At 36.6% G+C, this 25,855-nt stretch overlaps 1 protein-coding gene across 1 annotated transcript in view; it reads left to right on the top strand.

Annotated features, from left to right (window-relative positions):
* Positions 1-25,855, top strand: part of ralgapb (Ral GTPase activating protein non-catalytic subunit beta) — a 43,637-nt gene that overhangs the window by 12,908 nt on the left and 4,874 nt on the right. Inside the window, exons 9-28 of the mRNA XM_016251854.1 lie at positions 1,991-2,026; positions 3,945-4,146; positions 5,195-5,362; positions 7,333-7,447; positions 7,558-7,705; positions 8,312-8,376; positions 8,516-8,704; positions 10,939-11,121; positions 13,295-13,446; positions 13,532-13,719; positions 13,800-13,903; positions 15,110-15,265; positions 16,935-17,144; positions 18,205-18,363; positions 18,483-18,722; positions 19,632-19,761; positions 19,868-19,943; positions 20,022-20,170; positions 20,760-20,947; positions 24,252-24,336. Of these exons, the coding sequence (XP_016107340.1) occupies positions 1,991-2,026; positions 3,945-4,146; positions 5,195-5,362; positions 7,333-7,447; positions 7,558-7,705; positions 8,312-8,376; positions 8,516-8,704; positions 10,939-11,121; positions 13,295-13,446; positions 13,532-13,719; positions 13,800-13,903; positions 15,110-15,265; positions 16,935-17,144; positions 18,205-18,363; positions 18,483-18,722; positions 19,632-19,761; positions 19,868-19,943; positions 20,022-20,170; positions 20,760-20,947; positions 24,252-24,336 (2,943 nt within the window). The remainder of the gene's footprint in view (positions 1-1,990; positions 2,027-3,944; positions 4,147-5,194; positions 5,363-7,332; positions 7,448-7,557; positions 7,706-8,311; positions 8,377-8,515; positions 8,705-10,938; positions 11,122-13,294; positions 13,447-13,531; positions 13,720-13,799; positions 13,904-15,109; positions 15,266-16,934; positions 17,145-18,204; positions 18,364-18,482; positions 18,723-19,631; positions 19,762-19,867; positions 19,944-20,021; positions 20,171-20,759; positions 20,948-24,251; positions 24,337-25,855) is intronic.

The following is a 25,855-nucleotide window of genomic DNA, read 5'->3' as shown; positions in this document are numbered from 1 at the left end:
AAAAAGGCGACCAGGCCTATGACGTCCTGCTCCAACTTCATGTTTCTTTAATATGGGGTCTTTAATATCCTGTCTGTGAGTTGGAGGGTATACATGATGAAATGGCTGTAAAATATCAGCTTTCCACTTACAAGCAACAATCAATAAACTCTTTCGGTTTAAATCTGTCTGTGGAGCTTTCTGGAACGCAGGATGTCAAGAGGGAGATCGGTTTCCTTTGCCGACCAATCAGTATGTCCACAGAGGTTTTAGGCAAATAGCCAAATTTGAATGCAGGGGTTTCCAGCATTTACTGCCAATCAGCAACTGAGCTGGGATGCGTGATGGAGTGTGTGTCTGGTTGCATTTCATTGCATCTCTGGAAACTTTTGAAATGCTGTGAACAGGTTTCTCTTGCATTATAAGCAAAGCTCAGTCACAAACTCTCTCAAAACGAATCCTAATTAAGAACTGATCACAATACTTTATAGTTTTGGAATAAAAGGATAAGAATTAGGATGCAACCTTGTTTCTAAACTTGTCTGCCTTTTTATTAAGTATCGTTTACAAAGGACAAATCTAATTTTATAACTTCAGTGTCCATTCAAGCTAATTTTTTTTCTTCAAACTAACTTCAAGAAGAAATTAGTGAACTGAAGGCTCATAATGCGAGGGACGTCTGTGTTTGAATTCAAGATTATTGTTTGTGGATTAAAGGAATAATTCACCCAATAATGCAGATCATTTACTCACCATCATGGCGACACCCATGTGACTTTCTTTCTTCAGTGAAGCACTAAAGGAGATGTTTAGCAGAATGTTTACACTGCTTTTTTGCATACTATAAAAGCAGACAGTGATCAGGACAAAAAAATAATATAAAAATAGGTCCATGTATCTGTGCACTATTTAAGTTGTTATCCGTTGGCAGGTTTACCTTCTTAGCTTGTGAGAACCAATGGCATCTGACGGCTTTGTTGGTGTTCCACAGAATGAAAGTCATACAGGTTTAGAACAACTTGAGGGAGTGTAAATGAGGATGAAGTTTCATTTTTGGGTGAATAATCCCTTTAAAGTTGGTGAATCTTGCACTACTGACCCAGTCAGTACTCACACATGTTCATTTTACACCCTAAAGTGTTTCATTCATTCATTCATTTTATTTATAGAGCACTTTACAACTGCACCTGCAGACCAAAGTGCTGTACAATCAACATACGGCTACATACAATACATAAAACAACAAACAGTCCAAGTAAAAACACACAAACTAGCCCAACCCCTTGAAGGCTAATAACAAGAAGTAATTTTTAACCGCAGCTTTACAGGTGTTTATGGATGTAATCTCTCTAATCTCGGATGGCAGACTGCAACCTGTTTGGACTCTCATTCTGACGGCACCCATTCACTGCAGAGCATCCATTGCTGAGACACTGATGCAATGCTACATTTCTCCAAATCTGATGAACAAACAAACTCATCTACATCTGGGATGGCCTGAAGGTGAGTAAATTCTGAGCAAATGTTCATTTTTGCCTGAATTATTCCTTTAATTAGGTAGTTATGGGTATGTAAGGTATTATCGGTAAGGTAAATATCAGTCAATGAATTGAAATTGGTGTTTTGTACACGTATGTGAAGTAAAAGTAGATTTATGATGTGTTAACATTCAGCTTTCTAATATGTTTATGTTGGGTTAGTTTCCACTCATGGCAACTGGACAGTTTTTATGTTTTATCACACTGTTGAAATTGTGTGTCATTAATCTAGTCTTATTTTTCATGTAGTGAATTGATTGAAACCATTCTGTGGAGTTGTTAATAGCATTGCGTACATCTTTTCTGAACTTGCATTGTTTTTGTTCAGTTTTCATTTTTGCATGATGGGTAACTGAAACTCTTTTTAATGGTCTCCCTGTGTCTTTAAAAGCACAAAAGCAGAACAAAACGTCTGAATAGTCTACTACTGCTGTTCTTTGATTTGTTTCCATTTTATCTCTGTTATCTTGCAGCAACATTTTTCCAAATTCTTCTTTCTTATAAATCTTGTAAGTAGGAACACAAGCTTTACCAGTTGCAGTTATTTGGTTCATTTCAGTTTGTTTACTTCCGTCTTTTTCGTTTCTTTCGTTGACACTGTCACTCGTCCATTGTTGCAGTACTTGTTTTCTTGGGGCAAGAGACTTGCGCATAAACTGCTTGAGTTAAAGGTCCGGGGAGTGTTTTGACTGCTGCCCAAATCTCATTGGCTCAGCTGCAACAAATATTCAGGATCCTGAAGTGGGCCGAGAATGTTTGTTGCGCTTGATCCTTCTCCTTGATTCAACTTACCCGCCATCATTAAAACCAGTTCCCATCTCCTGAAGGACCTCTACTAACTGATCTTCTCCAAAGAAACACACCAACCAGTCTTATTTTGAGTTTTTGCCCAGCCTTTATTTGACAGCTTTTGTGTTTTGTTAGCGTTTTCATTGGTTATTTTTATGTTTTTGTATGGATATTCCTGCATGTCATGATTGTTGGTGCAATTTGTCTCAGCCATATCGTGCATTATTGTCTTAATTTAGGATGCTGGACTATAGAAATTGGCCTTTAATCAATGTTTGTCTGACATGAAATCCAACCGAGATGCTCTGATAACAGGGAGACTGACCAGGAGATGTCGAATAGTGCGTTCTGTTCTGTCTCGAGCCGCTCGCACACAAACACGATTGAACATTATGGCTCTCCAATGCGATTTCGCGTGATCCGAACAAGAAGGCCGCATCCTCCAAATCGATAGAAATGTGCTGCTGAAGCCAAAGTCCCATTAGATTAGCACTCGCTTCCTACTGCAAATGAAATTATGCGAAAGTCCTGTCAAACAAATGTAATAAACTCTCGTGGAAAGATAAATCTTCTAAAGCTTGAATATTTATAGGTACAAATGGTGAATAGTATGTAATTACGGTTAAACAGTGACTTTTTCACTTAGTATTTAAATCAGAAGTTTGGAATAATTACGTTTTTTTTTAATATTTTTAAGCAGCAAATCAGCATATTAGAATGATTTCTGAAGATCACGTGACACTGAAGACGAGTAATGATCCTGAAAATACAGCTTTGATCACAGAAATAAATTACAATTTAACAGATATTCACATAGAAACAGCTGTTTGAAATTACAATAATATTTCAAAATTTTCACTGTATTTTTGATTAAAAAATAAATGCAATATTGATGAGCATAGGAGACTTCTTTCAAAAACATTCAAAAATCCTAATTATTCCAAACTTTTGGCATTTCATTGTCAGAATGTCCAACATTTGTATTTCTCTGAATGTCATATGCATTTTAAAGTTGAGTTGTCTCGATGCATCTACATATTTAGCCTGTGTAATAAAACGTCATGCATTTTATCCAGTAATTATTGCTATTGACCTAAAGATCAAGCTAAAACTGTTCAACGGCATGCTTTTGATGGCGTTACGAGTTTTGACCTATGTGAAGGGTAGTTTGATGTAATTATAATTATAATTATAATAATCATTATTATTACATTATTTTATTAAAGCTAATTAACTGTATTATTTTATATTATATTAGAAAAATATTATTAATAATAATAATTATTATTATTACATTGTTTTATAAAAGCTAATTAACTATAATAATATTTTGTTATATATTAAAAATGAAACATTCCGTTTTAAGCCATTCAAGCGGTATGTAGCACATTTTTTTAAAAAGCAGTTTTACAGAAAATCGTGATGTTAATGTTTATAACATCTTAATATCTCTATCCCTTGCGGTCGCATTTATTAGATTAGAGCGCATGATTGGGCGTTTTTTACTGCTCTGCCTGTCTGAAAATCTCTTTGTCGGTAATCCCTGTCATGGGCTCCTGCGAAAGCTTCGCATGTAAAGCGTCACTGAGTGTTTGCGCTTGTGTCTCTCCTTCCCGTCTCTCTGTCTCTCTCTCTCAGCCATAGCAACTCAAGCTGGAGTTGAACTGAGACGTAAAGGCTCTCAGATGTCCACGGACACCATGGTGTCCAACCCAATGTTCGACGCCAATGAGTTTCCTGATAATTACGAGTCGGGTCGAGCCGAAGCGTGTGGGACGCTGTGTAGGATCTTCTGCAGTAAGAAGACTGGAGAGGAGATACTTGCAGTGTACCTGTCCAGGTAATCACTAGCTGTTCCCAATGAATCACCTCCTCAGTCATTACTCTACTAGTCACAAGTTTGTAATCATTAAAGAGTTAGCTCACCCAAAAATGAAAATTCTGTCATTGATTACTCACTCTCGTGTTGTTCCAAACCCGTAAGACCTTCGTTTATCGTGTCATGATACTGTTGTGAACGCGCATCCACAAGTGACGCAGTAGAGACGAAAATGTGGAATAAAGTCATTATTTTTGTTTTCTTTGTGCAAAAAAGTATTCTCGTAGCTTCGTAACTTTACAGTTGAACCACTGATGTCACACGGACTACTTTGTCGATCATCTTGGTACTTTTCTGGACCTTGAACGTGGTAGTTACCTTGCTGTCTATGGGAGGGTCAGAGAGCCCTCAGATTTCATCAAAAATATCTTAAATTGTGTTCCGAAGATGAACGAAGGTCTTTCGGGTTTGGAACAACACGAGGGTGAGTAATTAATGACAGAATTTAAATTTTTGGATGAACTATCCCTTTAAGATTTTTGATGTTTCCGAAGTCTCTTATGCTCAACTATCTTGCATTTATTTGAAATAAATTAATTTAAAGAAATTACGTTTTTTTTTTCAGCAAGTATGCATTAAATTAACCAAGAGTGACATTTATAATGTTTCAGAAGATTTCTATTTTTTAAAAATGCTGTTCTTTTGAACTCTCTATTCGTCAAAGAATCACGAAAAATAAAGTGCATCACAATTTCCACTCAAGTTTTCAACATTGATAATAATCAGAAATGTTTCTTGAGCAGCAAATCAGCATCTTAGAATGATTTCTGAAGATCATGTGACACTGAAGACTGGAGGAATGATGCTGAAGATTCAGATAAATAAATTATACTTTAACAGATATTCACTTAGAAAACAGCTGTTTTAGATTGTAATAATATTTCACAATTTTTACAGTATTTTTGGTTTAATAAATGCAGCCCTGGGAAGCATAAGAGACTTCAAAACTTAAAAATATTGATTATTCCAAACAGATGAACCTCTGTTCTGTATCTGATGGTTCTGTTAGGTTCTACATGGTCCTCATGCAGGGTCTTCAGATATCGGACTTCATCTGCAGGCCGGTTTTAGCCAGCATCATCCTCAACTCTTCGGCTCTGTTCTGCTCTGATCTCAAAGGGATCAATGTTGTGGTTCCTTACTTCATATCTGCGCTGGAGACCATCCTACCGGATCGGTGAGCGATGCTTTCTGATTTCTGAGAAATCGGATCCAAAATATGTCTATATTAGGGCTGGGTTTTGACACAAATTTCACGTTTCGATTCGATTCTCGTTCACAAGCTTGCGATTCGATACAGTATTGATTATTTTGGATACATATCAGGTACAGTACATGCCAAATTTTCTCAAGGAAAAAAAAAATCTCTCAACTAATGCTGTAAAATATACATGAGCGTCAGTTGGTACTACATTACTATAATACTGAAGGTTAAAATGTACTGATTCGTAGGCTAATATACAACTTCTAAAATTACACTTAATGAACTTTTTTAATTAATAAAGTTATAATTAGCTACATAATAATAGCCTACTTCTACTTTAGTTAATTTTTTGAAATATAAACATTTAAATGGTGGCTGTCAAAAACTTGATGGATTTATTCAAACATACATGACTAAACACTGAAGAACAGCAAAAATTATGAATATGGTGCATATATTTAGCAGTTATATCTACAGTTTATTTTTCTAGCTTACTAATGAGTTTATGGTCACCGAATATGTTTTTCTGGGGTAAATGTGACGTTACGTGACATTGTTTACAAGCCACAGTCTTTGCGCGGCTGAAACACTGATTGAGCGATTACATGAGACAGGATACGGATTGTAAAGTTGTACTCTTTCTTTTAACTTACCTTCGGATGTTTAGTCATGTTTATTTTGTGCTGAAACTGGTATTAAAGTGGAGGAGATGATCAGCTTTTACTGAACTGAGGCGCGCAGCGCTACAGCGATCTATCACTCCACATTAAACAGTGCCAAAACGTCATTTAATGTTTAAATTCTGCAATACAATGGACAAAATTTGAAATCTGAGACTTTGTTTCATATTAAAAGTCCAAAGCACAATGCTTATTGCGATATATTGGATGGGAAGTACCCTTCAATGTTCCGTCCATTAACTGAAAACAGGCTAGACTAATCAATATTTGGGATTTAAGAATCGATATCGTTCCGTAAAAATTTGAATCGATTAAAGGTCCCATATTGTCAGAACTGAAATTTCCTGGCTTTTTTCACGATAACTGAGGTCTAGGTGCTATGTAACTACCATATAAGTTTCAAAACAGTCAGTCCACAGTAAAATGCACACAGTCTGCATAAAGTAGCTGTGATTTTTCACGAACCATTGTGACTTCCGTAAAAAGTTGACGTCAGAACTACACAGTCACCGCCTTCAGCCACCCCGCCGAGCACCGCCCACCGTCCCGCTCTCCTTTAGCCACACCCCCAGACAACATCGCGTCCATGCCATTGCTGAGCAACAACAACACGGAAGCATGTCGAAAAGGTTAACTTTAACCACAAAACCAGATCGGCTGACCTGTAACGTTACACTCACATTTTTTGATGATCGTTTCTGTCCAGTCCGCTCATTTTATAGCGTTTAACCACAGCTGTCGTCAGTTTTTTGTCTGGCAGTGGCAGCAGATATGCGATCAAATTTCTAATTTGAGGCTGTACTACGTCGATTCTGGCACCCAACATCACAACAAGATGCTATTTTAAGCTCCTTATGTAGCCGAACCTGCGCTGGTTTGAATGGGCCGGCTCCAGTTTCCCCTTTGTTTAGCTGCCTCCAGCTAGCGCTGTGACATCGCTGACCCTAGTTACCTGTGGTTGGCCTGGCCGTGCGTCACTCAGAACACAACAGGACAATCAGAAGAGAGGCTCATGAATATTAATTAGACAGGCCAAAATCGACCCGTTCTCAGCAGAGTTCCTGAGAGAGGAGCTGTAAAAATATATTGAGATGGTTTTTGGTACTTATACCGCAAATATATATTCTTAAGGACATCAAAACCTAAAATAAAACTCCAGAAAGGTGTACAATATGGGACCTTTAATATCCAGATATCTATATTTTTTACCCAGCCCTAGTCTACATGCTCTGTTTTTAATGCATGTTTCTTCTGCGCCAACAGAGAGTTGTCTAAGTTTAAGTCGTATGTGAACCCCACTGAGCTGAGAAGAGCTTCCATCCATATCCTGCTGTCCATGCTTCCTCTTCCTCACCACTTTGGCAACGTCAAATCAGAGGTGAAAGGCTTCAGATCTGGGTTTAGCATTTAATCATTTTCTCTGTAACTTAATTTTCTGGGATAAAAATACAAATTAAAATAGGCTGTGGTTTCTAATTGCGTTTGCAGGTTCTGTTGGAGGGGAAATTCAGCAATGATGACAACTCTCTTCATGACAAGGCCGTCACCTTCCTCTCCCTGAAGCTGCGATTGGTCAATATTTTGATTGGCGCCCTGCAAACAGAGACAGACTCGATCAATACACAGATGATATTAGGTACGGCTGCCTGATCAATATGTCCATTTACTGATAGAGAAATATTGTAAAACATATAGTTCAGGCACTAAAATCTGATTGGATGAGCCTCGTTCAAACCCTTGATACCTGATATACACAAACTTGTGACTGAACTCGTATATAAATATTAATTAGCCATTAGTTAAGCTAATTAATTATTTTAATATTTTATAAAATAATAATAAAATATATTAACAATTTTAATATGTTATTATTGTAATATTTTATTATAATATTATTTAGAAATTATTATTATTATTTTATAAAAGCTATTTAACAAAATTAATATTCTTATATTAGAAAAATGCAGTTATCATTATTTTATAAAAGCTAATTAATTATTTTAATATTTTGTCATTACATAAAAAAAAGTATTATTATTATTATTATCCAATCATTTTATAAAAGCAGTTTGCCATAAAACCAATAAGGATGTATGTAGGGATTTTACCCGCTTTGCATCATGCCAACCAAATCTCCTTAACTGTAATAAAAGCGTCTTTTTTGAGTTATTGCTTTAGTTTGATTTATGCACATTTAATAGTGATAAGTGTCAGTAATAACTGCATTTCTGTCTGTTTATAGCGGCAATGCTGAATATCGTCCAGGATTCGGCTCTGTTGGAGTCTGTTGGTGCTCAAGCTGAAGTGGTACGAGTTATACTTCCTATTTATTTATGAGCTCTGTAATTTCAAAGAGATAGATTTGAAGTGTCAGCGACATGAAATGTGATGAAGAGCACTCACAATTTACCAGTTAAAAATGGCATTGTGTCTGTGCTCTGTGTAGGGCAGTGTGGATGGAAGCCATTCTCTGGCTAAGAGCCACAGTCGTAATAACAGCGGCATCAGCAACACAAGCGCAGGCAGCTCCGAGGCTACGACTCCAGACAGCGAGCGTCCCGCACAGGCCCTGATGAGGGACTACGGTAAGCCCAGAGGGACACTGTGCACAACCGACCGATGCATTAGAGCTGTTTGAACTTTTAACTTTTAACAAAAGCATTGAAAAAAAAATGCTTTGCATAAATGTAAAAGCTCAGTAAGATTTCACCCATTTAATTATTCCAGCAATGCCAAGATTAATCAACTGTGTGACTCACAGATGCTATAAGTGATCCTGTTTATTATATTTTGCGCTCACATTTACAATACCACCCAGAGTGTGGTGTAGTTTATTTTATTTGTGCCATCCCACAATATGATTTTTCATTTTTGTGGAGCACAAGATATTTTGGAGAACATTCACGCTGCACTTTCCTTTCAGTGAACGCTTACGATACCATAATATCATAAAAGCACTTTAAACGTATCATAAAACTAGCCAATATGTAAACAATCCTAATTTTTTTGGTCTAGCCTTCTTCGTTCGAAACTGACCAAAAAAATTTACATTTTGAATGTTTTAATTTTTTTGCACCATCGGAATGGGATGACAATTGGTGACTTTTGTCACGGAATGCTTTGCATAAATGTAAAAGCTCAGTAAGATTTCACCCATTTAATTATTCCAGCAATGCCAAGATTAATCAACTGTGTGACTCACAGATGCTATAAGTGATCCTGTTTATTATATTTTGCGCTCACATTTACAATACCACCCAGAGTGTGGTGTAGTTTATTTTATTTGTGCCATCCCACAATATGATTTTTCATTTTTGTGGAGCACAAGATATTTTGGAGAACATTCACGCTGCACTTTCCTTTCAGTGAACGCTTACGATACCATAATATCATAAAAGCACTTTAAACGTATCATAAAACTAGCCAATATGTAAACAATCCTAATTTTTTTGGTCTAGCCTTCTAGGCCTCTTCGTTCGAAACTGACCAAAAAAATTTACATTTTGAATGTTTTAATTTTTTTGCACCATCGGAATGGGATGACAATTGGTGACTTTTGTCACGTTAGCTATGTGAACACACAAAAAAATCATGGACGTGATTCGGAAATGTTAAAGGGTCGAAAATTAAAAAAGTAACACTTGGTACCTTTGAAATGACTGTGAAAAAAATAGCTCATAAAAATTATATAAATATTGCATAGTATCATAAAATCCCCTCATAATTTTAAATAATAATCCAAAAATATTATTGAAGAAAAATATATTACATTGATTTTCCTGAAAAAAGAAAAAAGTTATTTCATTCGGCATTTTTTACCGCGAAGGTACCAAGTGTGACCCAAAAATGAAGAGGCCCAGATGGCTAGCTGTGCTTTTCTTTTTAAGTGCATCTGAGGAATGTGATGTCATGCATGTTTGTAGAAGTTGCATGGTGTTTGTCAAACATATTTATGGTGCATTTTAATGTCAATGTCAATTTTATTTATATAGCACCATTAAACACAACCAAAGTTGACCAGTGTGCTGTGAAATAAGACAAACAGGCACATTACAAAGCAGACTAAAAAGCAATAAAACAATACAATAACATTATTAAAATACAGTGCAATGATGCTTCATCACTGGCACATTTTAAAATGCCTGTCTGCAAATGAATGTGGAATGAAGTGGATATTTCTTCAAAGTGCGGCTCACGTGGAATGTCTTTAACCAGTTTTTGTTCTATATAATGAATGCTTTTCTTTATTTTCAAAGCATGGTGTCAAATGAAGCCTCTGTTATTATGATTTTGCTGGACTAAATCATCAGTGTCTGTAACTAGCGAGCGATAACGCGTTCTTGTGCTCGTCTGTGATCATGTGTATGGTTTGCGGTTGCCATCACATGGCCGTATCACGTCTGCATCTCTGTGCCTGGCTTGCGTCTGGTGTGTGTGTGTGTGTTACTAACCCGCTGTCTGTGGCGTGCTGTGTCATCAAAGAATCCTGAAAAATAAAATGCATCACGGTTTCCACAAAAATTTTGGAATAATGTTTTCATGTTTTCAATGTGTTCAATGTTTGTTAAGCAGCAGCATATTATACTGATTTCTGAAGATCATGTGACACTGAAGACTGGAGTAATGATGCTGAAAATACAGCTGCGCATCACAGAAATAAATTAGAGTTTAACAGATATTCACATAGAAAAGTTATTTGAAATTGCAATAATTTTTCAAAATTTTTACTGTTTTTACTCTTATTTTTGATCAAACAAATGCAGCTTTGCTGAGCACGAGACTTCTTTCAAAAATATGTATTTAAAAAAAAATCATAATAATTCCACTTTTGGACCACTTTCCATAAAATGCATGTGTTTTTCTGTCCAGGTGAAGGTGAGCGTGGAGTCGTCGGATCGTAAGCGTGCCGTCAGCTCCGTGTGCAGTTATATCGTGTATCAGTGCAGTCGTCCCGCTCCGCTTCACTCCAGAGATCTGCACTCCATGATCGTCGCTGCTTTCCACTGCCTGTGCGTCTGGCTCACAGAGCACCCCGACATGCTCAATGAGAAGGTACGGCCCGTCTGACCTCAGCTTCAGCTATTTTACAGTCTGGAAATGCTGAAACTGATCAGTGAAGCCAAAAAACAAAGCTTGCGATTCAAATCAACTTCCCATTTATGTCTACTGCCAAATAGGCTTGCCGCGATAGACGGTGCTAACATTAAGCCGCAACACCAGTTACGTCACTTGCCCACTTGTCACTTGCCCACCGACGCCCACCGTCGTTTAGATTTTTTTATAGTAATAAATATAATTTAGTTCAGTAAAAGAACAGACACTACAACGAACGACAGTTGCATCACAGATCAGATTTCATTTCTCCAGTGAGGAGAGTGAGTCTGAGACAGACAAGACGATCGCGGATGATTTAGTTTCGAGACGAAATGCAAAAGCACCTGTTTGGCAGTATTTTGGATTTTGAAAAGCCTGTTGACTTCTGCTGTTTATCTAAGCTGATTTTGGAAGTTTTTTAAACATTCGTTTCTTTTTTAATTGGTTCCACATTGTTTGCTGATTTTTACTTTATTTAAACTTTGTGTCATTTATTTATTTTATTTGACATCAAGGTGTACGCCGTGCCTCCAAACTTTCTTACTCGTTTTGCTAATAAACGTTCTACGTTTCTTATTTATTTGGTTATATATTATACATGTTTACATATTTCCAGTTTTGTATAGGCTACCTATTTAAACTTTATGTAAGTTATTTGTTATTTTATATTAGGCATAGCCTGCCCTATAGCATGGTGTATTTTTATTTGTTTTGTTAATAAAAGTTCTATGTTTTATATATAGGCTAAAGTGAGTTTGACGTTGTATTTTTTTGTTGCATTCAAGCAACTGACGCCGAATTGACGCTATTAGATAATAGTAAAATGTGCATGGTGCTTTTAAGCTATTTAAAAGCGAAGAAAAGTGAGGGAAAGTTCAAACAAACAATTGCTTTACGCCGAATTGCCGTTATTTGAAAGTGAAAGTAAAATGCGCACGCTGCTTTTACAAGCTATTTAAAAGCGAAGGAAAGCGAGGAAACGTGTTGTTACACGTCGATTAACCAGTGGGAAGATTTCCTCACCGTCACAACCCTACTGCCAAATGGCATTTAGTTAAATGACGAATATAATTGAGCTCAGGCTGCTTAAACATTCGAGATGTATTGATGAAATCAAGAAACATTGTAATGATTTCACACCACTTTTGATTCAGATATTAAGCTTCCTAAAAAGAGCAGCGATAAGATTCGCACACTCTGTTTTGATGCCTCTAATTGAATCCTCTATAAAATGGTGATAGATTTGGGAAGTTTGATTCAATTCCACTTCATCGCTTCAGTGATTTGTTTACATTATCTTCTAAACAATGTGCATTTTACTGGTTTTAAATTTGTACATGTACTGTATGTAGGTACATATTGCTTTTTAGTACAATATATATACTGTATATACTACTGTTCACAAGTTTAGAGTCGGATCAGATTCATTAATGTTTTTTTAAATAAGTCTCTTCTGCTCACTAAGGCTGCATTTATTTGATCATAAATATAGTAAAAATTGTGAAATATTATTACAATTTAACATGACTGTTTTCTATGTGAATATATGTTATAATGTAATTTATTTCTGAGATCAAAGCTGAATTTTCAGTCTTCAGTGTCACATGATCCTTCAGAAATCATTCTAATATGCTTCTCACGAAACATTTCTGATTATTATCAATGTTGCTGCTTAATATTTTTGTGATATTTTCAGAAATAGAAAGTTCAAAAGAACAGCATTTATTTGAATTATTTAAATGGTTTGTAACATTATAAATGTCTTTACTGTCACTTCTGATCAATTTAATGCATCCTTGATGAATAAAAGTATTATTTTCTTTTAAAAAAAAAAAGAAATCTTACTGACCCGAAACTTTTTAACAGTAGCATACTTTATTATATTGGTGCATATATATAAAACAAAATAATAATAATTTGTGGAAAACATGCCTTGAATGTTTTAACTAGATTTTTACCGTTTAGAGCAGTACTTGAAACAACACAATATGTTTAAATTAATAATTATGAAGATGTCTGAAGAAAATAGAGATTTTTGTTGTTGTTGTTGTTGTTTTGGCCACTCATCTGTTGTTTGATCTGTAATGCGTTTCATTTTATGAGCTCAGTCTTATTTTATTGTGTCTTTAAGGATTGTCTGATCGAGGTGTTGGAAATCGTCGAGCTCGGCATCTCGGGCAGCAAGTCCAAAACCGGCGAACAGGAAGTGAAGTACAAAGGTGATAAAGAGCACAACCCGGCGTCGATGAGGGTTAAAGACGCTGCCGAGGCCACATTATCATGGTGAGCGTCCTTCATAAACTGGCATTGACCTCTCTCTCCCGTGGTTTTCAAGCCCGTCTGTGATTTGTGATGCTGTGTGTTCCAGTATAATGCAGGTGTTGGGTGCGTTCCCGTCTCCCAGCGGCCCCGCATCGCCCTGCAGTCTGCTGAATGAAGACACGCTGATCAAATACTCCCAACTCACTTCCACATCCCACAGCAACTTCAGATACTTCGTTCTGGATAACTCCGTCATTCTTGCCATGCTGGAGCAGCCGCTGGGAAACGAGCAGAGTGAGAACGACACACTTCACACGTCAGTCCTCCGCTATATTTTCAACTCTGGTTTCTTAACATTGCGTTTGTGTCAGCAGACCCCAGTCCGTCAGTGACCATGTTAATCAGAGGCATGTCCGGTCGACACGCGTGGACAATGCAGCTCTTCCATCAGCCTCGAGGAGCAAGAGCCAGTCAGAAGGTTAGACTCAATCTCAACCACCAATCAGAATGTAGAAGCGCTTTTAGTAGCCAATCAGAAGCAATTAAAATGGCCTGTGAAAGAATGTGGCTTCACAGAATCAGTATTTGCAAAAAAAAAGGCCTAATTTTACCTAATTTGATGATGCTGAGTTCAAATTAATTTTATTCTTTTTCACAAAATAAGAATGAAGATTTATCAAAATACAAACCAAAAGTTATTCAGACACCAGATATCATTTTGTTATATATTTTTTTACTAGTGGGTGCAGGTCACTATAGTTTATTTATGTAAGTGAGGATAGCAAAATAAAGTAAACTGATATATTATACCTAAAAATTCTTCATACAGTGGACTACCAGTAAAATTTATACAAATTTGGACCAAAATTATTGAGACACTTTGACCTGACCACATCCACTAAAACTGAGACACCACGCACGCACACACACAGACACACACACACACACACACACAGTCACACAGACACTCACGCACACACACACTCGCGCACAGACACACACACACACAAACACTCACACTCGCGCACACACACACTCACAAACACACACGCACTCGCACACACACACACACACGCGCACACACACAAACACACACACACAAACACACACACGCGCACACAGGTGAATTTGTTCTGACACAGTTTAACTCTGAGTTCTTGTCATATTTTATTACCATTTTCTAAACTATAGCGAATAAGCTGCGATAATGTGTGAATGTGTCTGAAAACATTGTGGTTTGACTGTAACAAAACAGTCAGCTTTCAAAAGTTTTGGTTTTAAAGACAAAACAGTGTATTTAAAATGCATAATTTAACTTGGAAAAATATGTTCAAATTCTCTATTTAATGCCAAAAAAACTACATGAACAAGTTTAGAAATAAATAAGCTTTTTCATCAAATCTGTAATTTTCTATGGCTGTAAAACACCAACAGATGAAGCAGAAAACATCAGGCTCGTGTTTGTGTTTTCTTCTGTCACTGGCTGTAATTCTAACCTTGAAATCATAAGCATAAAATAATGTCATGTGAAAATGGTGACTACAAAATGCATCATATTTATTGAGAAAGTGTGACGTGCTCAAGCAAAACACACAGTATTTTTTGGAATCAGCATCCAAAACTAGTATCCAATTAGTGTGATGAGCAGAGTTATGATTATACTTCGTCTCTTTATGTCCCGCAGCAAGTGTTTGTTCCTGAAAGCCGACCGGATCCCAAAAACGATGTAGGGATTCGGTTTAACGTCAAGCACAGGCCGTTTCCAGAAGAAGTGGATAAGATTCCGTTCGTGAAAGCTGACCTGAGCATCCCGGATCTCCATGACATTGTAAATAAAGAGGTAAAAAGCCTCAGAGCATTGTGTTAGCTTTAGTGTTACACACTTCTATGTGGATGTTATCTCAGTTTAATATCACGGTGATTGATGAAGCTTTTATCATGGTATGCAAAATGAGGTGCTGCCCTCTTAATAACAAGTTTAGTCACTTTCGTTTCTTATATAAGCGGCATTTATATACTTTAAAACAATAAAACAGTAAAAGTAAACAAAGGTTTCAAACAGATTAAAGTGCAAATAAATGATAATAAAGAACATTTTCAACCATTACAAAGATACTTTTAATGGCATGTTTAAGATTAAAATGTAAAAATGTATCAAGTAAACAAATGTTCCTAACAGATTAAAGTGTAAAATAACACAAATATATGTAATTTCAAGTCATGTAATAGCTTGTTTGTAATCCCGTGATTAAACAGAAAATCACGACATATGTTGGACGTGATCCTAATGTTATGAAGAGGAGCGATTTTTCAACTAAATTGAAATATGTTCCTGCCATCGAGGCGGTGGATATAGGCTAAGCGACTAACTCTGACTGCAAACAAGCTATTAAGTGAATCCTGCATTTATATGAGGCATGCGGGATGTATGTCAATCCTGAAACTGTGCTGCTTGTACAGGGTATGAACAAAACTTTTATTCAAATTCGGAAGAATTTCCGAGGTCCACAAGATCCTGTGGGAAGCACTGCACTGATGTAAACCAATTTTTGAAAATTAATAGCCTATCAAGCCTTTAAGTATTAAATAAATGACAGTATAATAATAACACGATTGCCTTGTTAGAATTTGACTTTGTGTCATATTTGATGAAGTTCGCATCGATTCAGTAATTTTCCTGTTTATTACTGTGAAGCTGCTTTGAAACAGTCAGTGTTACATAAGCATTATAGAAATCAATGTGACGTGATTGACTTAAATAAATATCGATTGACTTCCTTTCTTCTCCATGATAAGCAGTTACGAGTAACGACTGCATAGAAAGAAGCGTTCAAAAAATCTGTGCACCTCATGATTCATCTTGCTGCTCATAATATGTGAGTGTGTGTGTAAGTGTGTGTGTGTGTGTGTGACTGTGTGTGTGTGACTGTGTGTGTGTGACTGTGTGTGTGTGACTGTGTGTGTGTGACTGTGTGTGTGTGACTGTGTGTGTGTGACTGTGTGTGTGTGACTGTGTGTGTGTGACTGTGTGTGTGTGACTGTGTGTGTGTGACTGTGTGTGTGTGTGACTGTGTGTGTGTGTGTGTGTGACTGTGTGTGACTGTGTGTGTGTGTGTGTGTGAGTGTGTGTGTGTGTGTGTGTGTGTGTGTGTGTGTGTGTGTGTGTGTGTGTGTGACTCTGTGTGAGTGTGTGTGTATATAGTGTGTGTGTGTACTGGTATATATGGTTTATGAGGTCACAAATGTGTATAATGACATGGGTACTACAAGGTAAACATGGTTTATGAAGACACTTCCTGTGTCCCCGTAAAACAAAAGGCTTAAAAAAACATACAAAACAGTGTTTTATGAAATTCAAAAATTGCCAGCAGATTTCTGTGAGGGGTAGGTTTAGGGGTAGGGTTAGTGTAGGGCGATAGAATATACAGTTTGTACAGTATAAAAACCATTACGCCTATAGAGAGTCCCCGTAAACCACAAATACAAGTATGTGTGTGTGTGTGTTTCAGTTGGAGCAGCAGCACGATAAGCTGCGAGCCGTGATGGGAAAGCAGATCGATTACGAGACGAAACTGGAGCACTGTACGGAGGAGTTATGGAGGAACAAACCCTTCCCAGACCCGCTGACAGACTGTAAACCGCCAGCTCCCGCTCAAGAGTTCCAGACGGCCCGCCTCTTCCTGTCGCACTTCGGCTTCCTGTCACTAGAGGCGCTCAAGGTACGAGAACGGCCCGTCACATGTTTGCTTTGAATGTCTCTGTTAGTGAAGGACTGGCAGATCGGCCAGTGTCTTTGAGGTTTTTCAGTATTTCAGCTGTTCCTTTGGATCAGTTCCAGCAGTTAGTTCTGATTCAAATTACATACTTTGGAATGAGTTTTGAGTAAATATTGTGCACAATTATGTAAAATAAAATAAAAAAATGTATTATAAAAATATTTAAACAATATCACACAGCTTTTGTGGTTTTATTTTATTTTATATCAAACACACATTTCCTATCTGAATGAAGATAAATGTATTTTTTTATATTTTTAATTCGCTTTTATTTTTATATTTTTAATTTAATAATTAACAATTAATCATGTAAATATAATTTTTTTTTATTATAAAATCATTTTTAACCAATATCACACAGCATTTGTGATTTTTATTTTATATAAAACACACACATTTCCTATCTGAATGAGGATATATGATGCATTTTTTGTTAATTTAGTATTATTTATATACTATTAGTGTTTTTCATATTTTGAATTCGCTTTCATTTTTATATTTTTTATTTTAATTTAATAATTAATGTAATTAATAATGTAAATTTAAAAATGTATTATACAAATATTTTTAAACAATATCACAGTGTTTGTGATTTTATTTTATATATATATTTTTTTTTTTTCTTTTTTTTTTTCATAAAAAAATAACTGCTTACAAGCCTCACCAAGTTACACTAAGAGAGTGGAGTGCATATTTTGCACAATATGTTAAATTAGTTCAAAAAAAAATTATTATGAAAGTATGTTTAAGCTATATCACACTGCATTTGTGAGTTATATAATATTTTTTATTAATTTTACTGCCTATTTTAGTTTTTTTTTATTTTTTTATTTTTAAATTTGCCTCTCCTCTAGCTACACTTATGCAGAATTATCCAATGTTCTAGATTCAGATTCTTTTAATTTTAAGCATGGATTTTTCTCAGTAATAATGTTTATTCCTGTATTAATGGCAGGAAAAAACATTGAGTTAAATCTAGCTTGTGCTTTGTGTTTTTTCTCAGGAGCCTGGAAACAGTCGACTGCCTCCTCACCTCATCGCTCTGGACTCATCCGTGCCGGGCTTTTTCGATGACATAGGCTACCTGGACCTGTTACCGTCCCGGCCGTGTGACACCGTGTTTATCTTCTACATGAAAGCTGGACAGAAGAGCAGCCAAGAGGTGAATCCTCTTCAGTGTCCTGCTGGGAATGTGCACACTGAACACAGCTAGAGTGCAGCTGATGTGCAGTCACAGGTGAGCAGAGATCAGCTTTATTAATACTGAGCTTGTGTGTGTAGATCTTGAGGAACGTGGAGTCGTCAGCAAACGTACAGCCACACTTTCTGGAGCTGCTGTTGTCTCTGGGATGGCCGGTGGAGGTCGGACAGCATCCGGGATGGACGGGGAGTGTGTTCACCAGCTGGACTATCAACACATCCAACGGCGCTGAGACACCAGGTACGCCCACGCACACGCACACACACACACACACACGCATACACTCACACACACACACACACTCTCTCTCTCTCTCACACACACACGCATACACTCACACACACACACACACGCATACACACACACTCACGCACACGCACGCACACACATACAGACACACTCACTCACTCACTCACACACACACACAGACACACACACACATACACTCTCTCACGTGAGTGCGTATTTTCACTTTTTTTTTTTATAATTGTGACCCATACAATGTATTGTTGGCTATTGCTACAAATATACCCCAGCGACTTAACATTGCTTTTGTGCTCCAGGGTCACATATGTCCTTGACTGCTGTTCTCATACATACATGCACATATATACATAGAGAGAGTATAGTGTTTGGAATTAAAAGATCTTAATTATATTTTTAAAAAGAAGTCTCTTCTGCTCACCAGGGCTGCATTTACAATTTCAAACAGCTGTTTTCTGTGTGAATATCTGTTAAACTGTAATGTATTTCTGTGATGCGCAGCTGTATTTTCAGCATCATTCCTCCAGTCTTCAGTGTCACATGATCTTCAGAAATCAGTATAATATGCTGATTTGCTGCTCAAGACACATTTCTGATTATTATCAGTGTTGAAAACATTAATATTTTTGTGGAAACTGATACATTTTATTTTTCAGGATTCAGGCTGTTTTCAACACTGATAATAATCAGAAATGTTTGTTGAGCAGCAAATCGGCATATTAGAATGATTTCTGAAGATCATGTGACACTGAAGACTGGAGTAATGATGCTGAAAATACAGCTGTGCATCACAGAAATAAATTACAGTTTAACAGATATTCACATAGAAAACAGCTATTTTAAATTATAATAATATTTCACTATTTTACTGTATTTTTTTATCAAATAAATGCAGCCTTGGTGAGCAGAATAGACTTATTCCAAATTAACAAATCTTGATTGTTCCAGGTTTTTGACCAGTAGAGTGTAATGTTTATTCTTGCGCTCAGTCCCCGACAGTAAAAAGCAGGAAGTTGCCGGCTGGCAGGGCGATACCGCCGTTAGGACCAGACGCCAAAGTGTTGGTCGTGTGGGTTGAGCGATACGATGACATAGGTCAAATGTTTTCCATTTACTTCCACTTAAGATGTAAAATAGATGCGTTCTATGTGGCTCTTTAATTAATAAATCATTACTTTTCCTTGTGTGCGTTTTCTTTCAGAGAACTTTCCCGTGTCTGAGTTATTGGCGGAGACGAGCACCGGTGTGGAGACGGCTGTCAACAGCAGCGCTTCCAGGTAACAAACAGCGTGAAAGACCGATTTCAGTCCCTGAATCCATCGATCTCATTCACTGTCACACGTGGTCTCTCTCAGGTCCAGCTCCTCAGAGAAGGATGTTCCCATAATATTCATACATCCGCTGAAGACTGGCCTGTTTCGGGTCAAACTGCACGGTGCTCTGGGCAAATTCAACATGGTCATTCCTCTGGTGGACAACATGGTGGTCAGCAGGAGATCACTGGGTGTGTGTGTGTGTGTACTGGTTTATATATCCTGGTGGGGACTTAAACCTGACTACACACAGACTCATGGGGACTCGTGTCATGGTGGGGACCTAAATTGTGGTCCCCACGGGTACAAAAGCTTATAAATCATACAGAATTAAGTTTTTTGAAAATCTAAAAATGCAGAAAGTTTCCTGTGAGGGGTAGGTTTAGGGGTAGGGTAGAAAAACCATTACGCCTATGGAGAGTCCCCACAAGGATAGCTGACCATACGTGTGTGTGTGTGTGTGTGTAGGTGTGTGCGAGTGCGAGTGCATGTGAGAGTGCGAGTGAGTGAGTGTGAGAGTGCGGGTGGGTGTGTATGTGGGGACGGGGTGTGTGTGTGTGTGTGTGTGAGTGTGCAAGTGTGTGTGGGTGTGTGAGAGTGCGTGTGCAAGTGTGTGTGTGGGGGTGGGGGGGGGTGTGTATGTGCAAGTGTGGGTGTGTGAGAGTGCGAGTGTGTGGGTGGGTGAGTGCGTGCGAGTGCGTAGGTGTGTGTGCGAGTGTGTGTGTGTGTGTGTAAATGAAGTCTGCAGTCATGAACTTGTCATTCTCTCACTCTCTCCAGGATTCCTGGTGCGTCAGACTGTAATAAACGCGTGTCGGAGGAAGCGTCTCGAGAGCGACTCTTACAGCCCGCCACACGTGCGGCGGAAACAGAAAATCACAGAAATTGTGAACCGCTACCGTAACAAGCAGCTAGAGCCCGAGTTTTACACCTCGCTGTTCCTGGAGGTCAGAGAGAGCACTACAGGAGTAACCCATTCCTGTATTTATTTATTTCAGGTGTCTGTTATGAAATGCCTTTAAATGCAGACGTCACCCAAACACAGAGCCAGTTTTGATGTCCGGTTATGCATAATAATAATTCTGGAAGAGATTTGCAAGTCACGTCCCATTTTTGTGGTCAGAAGCTCCCTATTAACGCTGCGTTTCTTTTGTAAGAACAAACTGTAAAGGACGGTTGCTCGGAGGTGTGTAAATATTAACGGCATGGACTTTGTATAAAGTTTGACTTTCTATGTAAATATACGCGGGTGTGAAGTTCTGCTCACTCATCTTATACTATTGATTAGGCACGGCACAACAGATGAACACTTGTTTGTATTCATGCCGTCATATATGTGTCCAAACGAAACATTGGATATTGAATGTAACACATGTAATGGAATAAAGGTTTTAATGAAATTCTTATCAGATAACGGCTGCGACTGCTTTGCTGGGAGTGTTTTTATTCAGTTTTTCACCTGGACAGAAGTTGTGTCTGATGCGAAGGCAGCTCTTTATGGAGATAAAACCCGGTTATTACCCAACAATCATCTTGCACACTGGTTTCCATGAATAGGATACAAAATAGAGCTTGAAAATGAAGTCAAAATGTGTTCTTATTCAACTAGAGGTCAGTGAATGAAGCGGCTTCACCTGCAGAAAATATTGATCATACTTCTCAGTAGTATATACATATATATATTTATTTATTAAAATATATATTTTATGGCGGTTGGTGTTCTAATCCCTACAAATACAGGTCATTATATACACTATAAACACTGAAGGAGACAGACATGTAGATGTTTGTGAAGGATGTTTTATCTGTTTTGGAGGGATGATTATTCTTAAATCATACCCTATTTATTGCATCAAAATTTGTTAATACTTTACTATATTTAAGGGTGGATAATTTTATCAGTTGTTTATTGCAATAATACATAACTACAATAACTTTGTCTTGTACATCTGAAAATGTAACTCTACTGAATGACATGGCATAGACTTCTTCAGGGCTAGTTTTTGCGTATTTCATTTCTTTCTGTAACCCACTTGTTCTACAGATCTGTGTGTACTAGTGTTAAATGCTACTGTTTTTGACATAACGTTTATGATTATAATATCATGATAATTTTTGCGTTTCTCTTACCGAATGTCGTATCCTGTCAGCAAAAACCTGTCCTTGGGCTTTTTTGATGGCTTTCAGTTTAAGAACACCGGCCATGCAGTGTTGCCAGATATTGATACTAAAACAAAAAATAAATCAAAATAAACCGAAATTATTTCCAATCTTTTGCAAATAAGATAAGATAAGGATAGAAGTCGCTGGGGGATATTTGTAGCAACAGCCAAAAATACATTGTATGGGTCACAATTATCGATTTTTCTTTTATGCCAAAAATCAGGATATTAATTAAAGATCATGTTTTGTAAATATTTTGTAAATTTCCTTGTAGTGAGTCATTGAGTCATTCATTCAAATGATTCGTTCAAACGGCAGATTTATCAGATGTTTATGCATGGGCTAATGAAACTTTGACTCAACCGATTCGTTCAAAACACGGAATCAATCAGCAATGAATCGGCTGGTTGCTGTGAAATGCACTGTGTTTCCGCCTAAAATTTAAGTGACCATATTATTGTATTTGCTTATTGAACTGTTTTTAGATCTAATAAACTGTCATAATGGTGAAAACATTGTGTGATGTGGCCTAACTAACTGTATATTAAATATAAAAACATTCCATTTTTAACTTTTACCTCAGGATGCTGAGTTTCTATGTGTTGCGCGTTTTGATTTCACCTGGAGAGGTGAACCCTATATTGTCAATAGATGCATTATATACAGTAGCTAGATCCACTATTCAACACTTACTCTAAATGTAATAAAATCTGAATAATACTTGTGTTTTGGTGTTGGTTACTGGTGTTTTAATCATGTTACTTGTCTGGCGTTAATGAAGCGTTAATGTCGAGCCCTGAAGTGAATCGAGTCTATGTGCCGACAGCCCCGGACAGCCCCGGCCAGTCATGTAGTGTGATAGATACAGTTGGTTAGTTGGTTAAACAACTGTTTTCAGACAAAAATTCCAAACACTCCTTCCTTCTGTCACTGGTTGCCAAACAGATAACCCCGCCCCAATAACTCATGCTATATGTAAAATAGTTTGTCTATATTGACAATCAATTTTTGTATATATATAAATAGTTTTATATTTCATGATGGGGGTTGGTGTTAAAGAATTGTGTTATAATAACCCCTACAAATACAACTCATTATATACACTATAAACACTTTAAAGGAGATGGTATGGCATGTAGATGTTTGTGAAAGATATTTTCTCTGTTTAGGAGGGATGATTATTTTTTAATCATAGCCTATTTATTGCATCAAAATAATTTTTTCAGTTGTTTATTGCAACAATACATAACTTGTCTAGTGCTCTTATGAAAGTTTATAGCATGAATTGTGAAAATGTAACTATACTGAATGACATGGCATAGACTTCTTCAGGGCTAGTTTTTGCGTATTTCATTTCTTTCTGTAACCCACTTGTTCTACAGATCTGTGTGTACTAGTGTTAAATGCTACTGTTTTTGACATAACGTTTATGATTATAATATCATGATAATTTTTGCGTTTCTCTTACCGAATGTCGTATCCTGTCAGCAAAAACCTGTCCTTGGGCTTTTTTGATGGCTTTCAGTTTAAGAACACCGGCCATGCAGTGTTGCCAGATATTGATACTAAAACAAAAAATAAATCAAAATAAACCGAAATTATTTCCAATCTTTTGCAAATAAGATAAGATAAGGATAGAAGTCGCTGGGGGATATTTGTAGCAACAGCCAAAAATACATTGTATGGGTCACAATTATCGATTTTTCTTTTATGCCAAAAATCAGGATATTAATTAAAGATCATGTTTTGTAAATATTTTGTAAATTTCCTTGTAAACTTTTTTGATTAGTAATATGCATTGCTAAGAACTTAATTTGGTTGCAATTTTCTCAATATTTAGATTTTTTTGCACCCTCAAATACCAGATTTTCAAATAGTTGTATCTCAGCCAAATATTGTCCGATCCTAACAAACCATACATCAATGGAAATATTATTTATTCAGCTTTCAGATGATGTGTACATCTCAATTTCGAAAAATTTATCCTTTTATGACTGATTTTGTGGTCCAGGGTCACACATATGTTTTCAGTTGATTCAAATCCTGTTTGTGTCCCATGTAAGCGTGCCGTATCTCAGGATCTGATGCCGTGAGCTCTGTTCTGGACAGCAGAAGGTTTTGTGGCCCCGTAAGGTTCTGGCTCTCGTCCCGCCGTGGGTTCCTGTGATCCTGTGCCAAGTGTCCATCTTACCCGGTTTGAAGCCTGTTGTTGCCTTATGCTGAACTTTCCCTTTCCTATGGAAGCTTGTTTCTGCCACGAAATGTAAAAAATAAAAACGTAATTTTTTTATCACAATTCTGAGTTTTTTTGGGGTTTTTTGTGCAAGTTCATATCTCATACTTCTGGCTATTTTTTTCTCATAAGTCTTGAGTTTGCATCTCACAATTCTGTTGTTTTTGTTTCTGTCACAGAATTTTTAAAAAATAAATAAAACCGATAACTGTGATGTTTTATCTTGCAATTCTACCTTTTTCCTTGCAGTTGCGAGTTTATGACATACCAGAATTTATATCTCGTAATTCTGAGTTTATATCCCGTAATTCTGAGTTTATATCTCATAATTCTGAGCTTATATCTTGCAAATTTGAGTTTATACTTCGTAATTCTGAGTTTATTCTGAGAGTATATCTCATAATTTTGAGTTCATATCTCATAATTCTGATTTTATATTTCGTAATCCTGAGTTTATTCTGAGCTTATATCTCATAATTATGAGTTTATATCTCGCGGTTCTGATCTTATATCTCATAATTCTGAGTTTATATCTCGCAGTTCTGAATTGATATCTCATAATTCTGAATTGATATCTCGTAATTCTGAGCTTATATCTCATAATTCTGAGTTTATATCTCGCAGTTCTGAATTGATATCTCATAATTCTGAATTGATATCTCGTAATTCTGAGCTTATATCTCATAATTCTGAGTTTATATCTCGCAGTTCTGAATTTATATCTCGTAATTCTGAATTTATATTTCATAATCTTGAGTTTATTCTGAGTTTATATCTCATAATTCTCAGTTTATTCTGAGTATATATTGCAATTTTGAGTAAATATCTCATAATTCAGACTTTTTTTCAGAATTATGAGATAAAAAAAGTCACAATTACCTTTTTTATATTTTACTCTATGGTGAAATAAGCTTAATTCTGATCTTATATCTCATAATTCTGAGTTTATATCTCATAATTCTGATTTTATATTTCGTAATCCTGAGTTTATTCTGAGCTTATATCTCATAATTCTGAGTTTATATCTCACGGTTCTGAATTGATATCTCATAATTCTGAATTTATATCTCACGGTTCTGAATTGATATCTCATAATTCTGATCTTCTCATAATTCTGAGTTTATATCTCGCAGTTCTGAATTGATATCTCATAATTCTGAATTGATATCTCGTAATTCTGAGCTTATATCTCATAATTCTGAGTTTATATCTCACAGTTCTGAATTGATATCTCATAATTCTGATCTTCTCATAATTCTGAGTTTATATCTCACAGTTCTGAATTGATATCTCATAATTCTGATCTTCTCATAATTCTGAGTTTATATCTCACAGTTCTGAATTGATATCTCATAATTCTGATCTTCTCATAATTCTGAGTTTATATCTCACAGTTCTGAATTGATATCTCATAATTCTGATCTTCTCATAATTCTGAGTTTATATCTCACAGTTCTGAATTGATATCTCATAATTCTGA

This window comes from Sinocyclocheilus grahami, unplaced genomic scaffold, assembly GCF_001515645.1.
Source record: "Sinocyclocheilus grahami isolate Dianchi unplaced genomic scaffold, SAMN03320097.WGS_v1.1 scaffold1073.1, whole genome shotgun sequence".
In the NCBI taxonomy this organism is placed as follows: Eukaryota; Metazoa; Chordata; class Actinopteri; order Cypriniformes; family Cyprinidae; genus Sinocyclocheilus; species Sinocyclocheilus grahami.
This window is presented reverse-complemented; position numbering and strand designations above follow the sequence as displayed.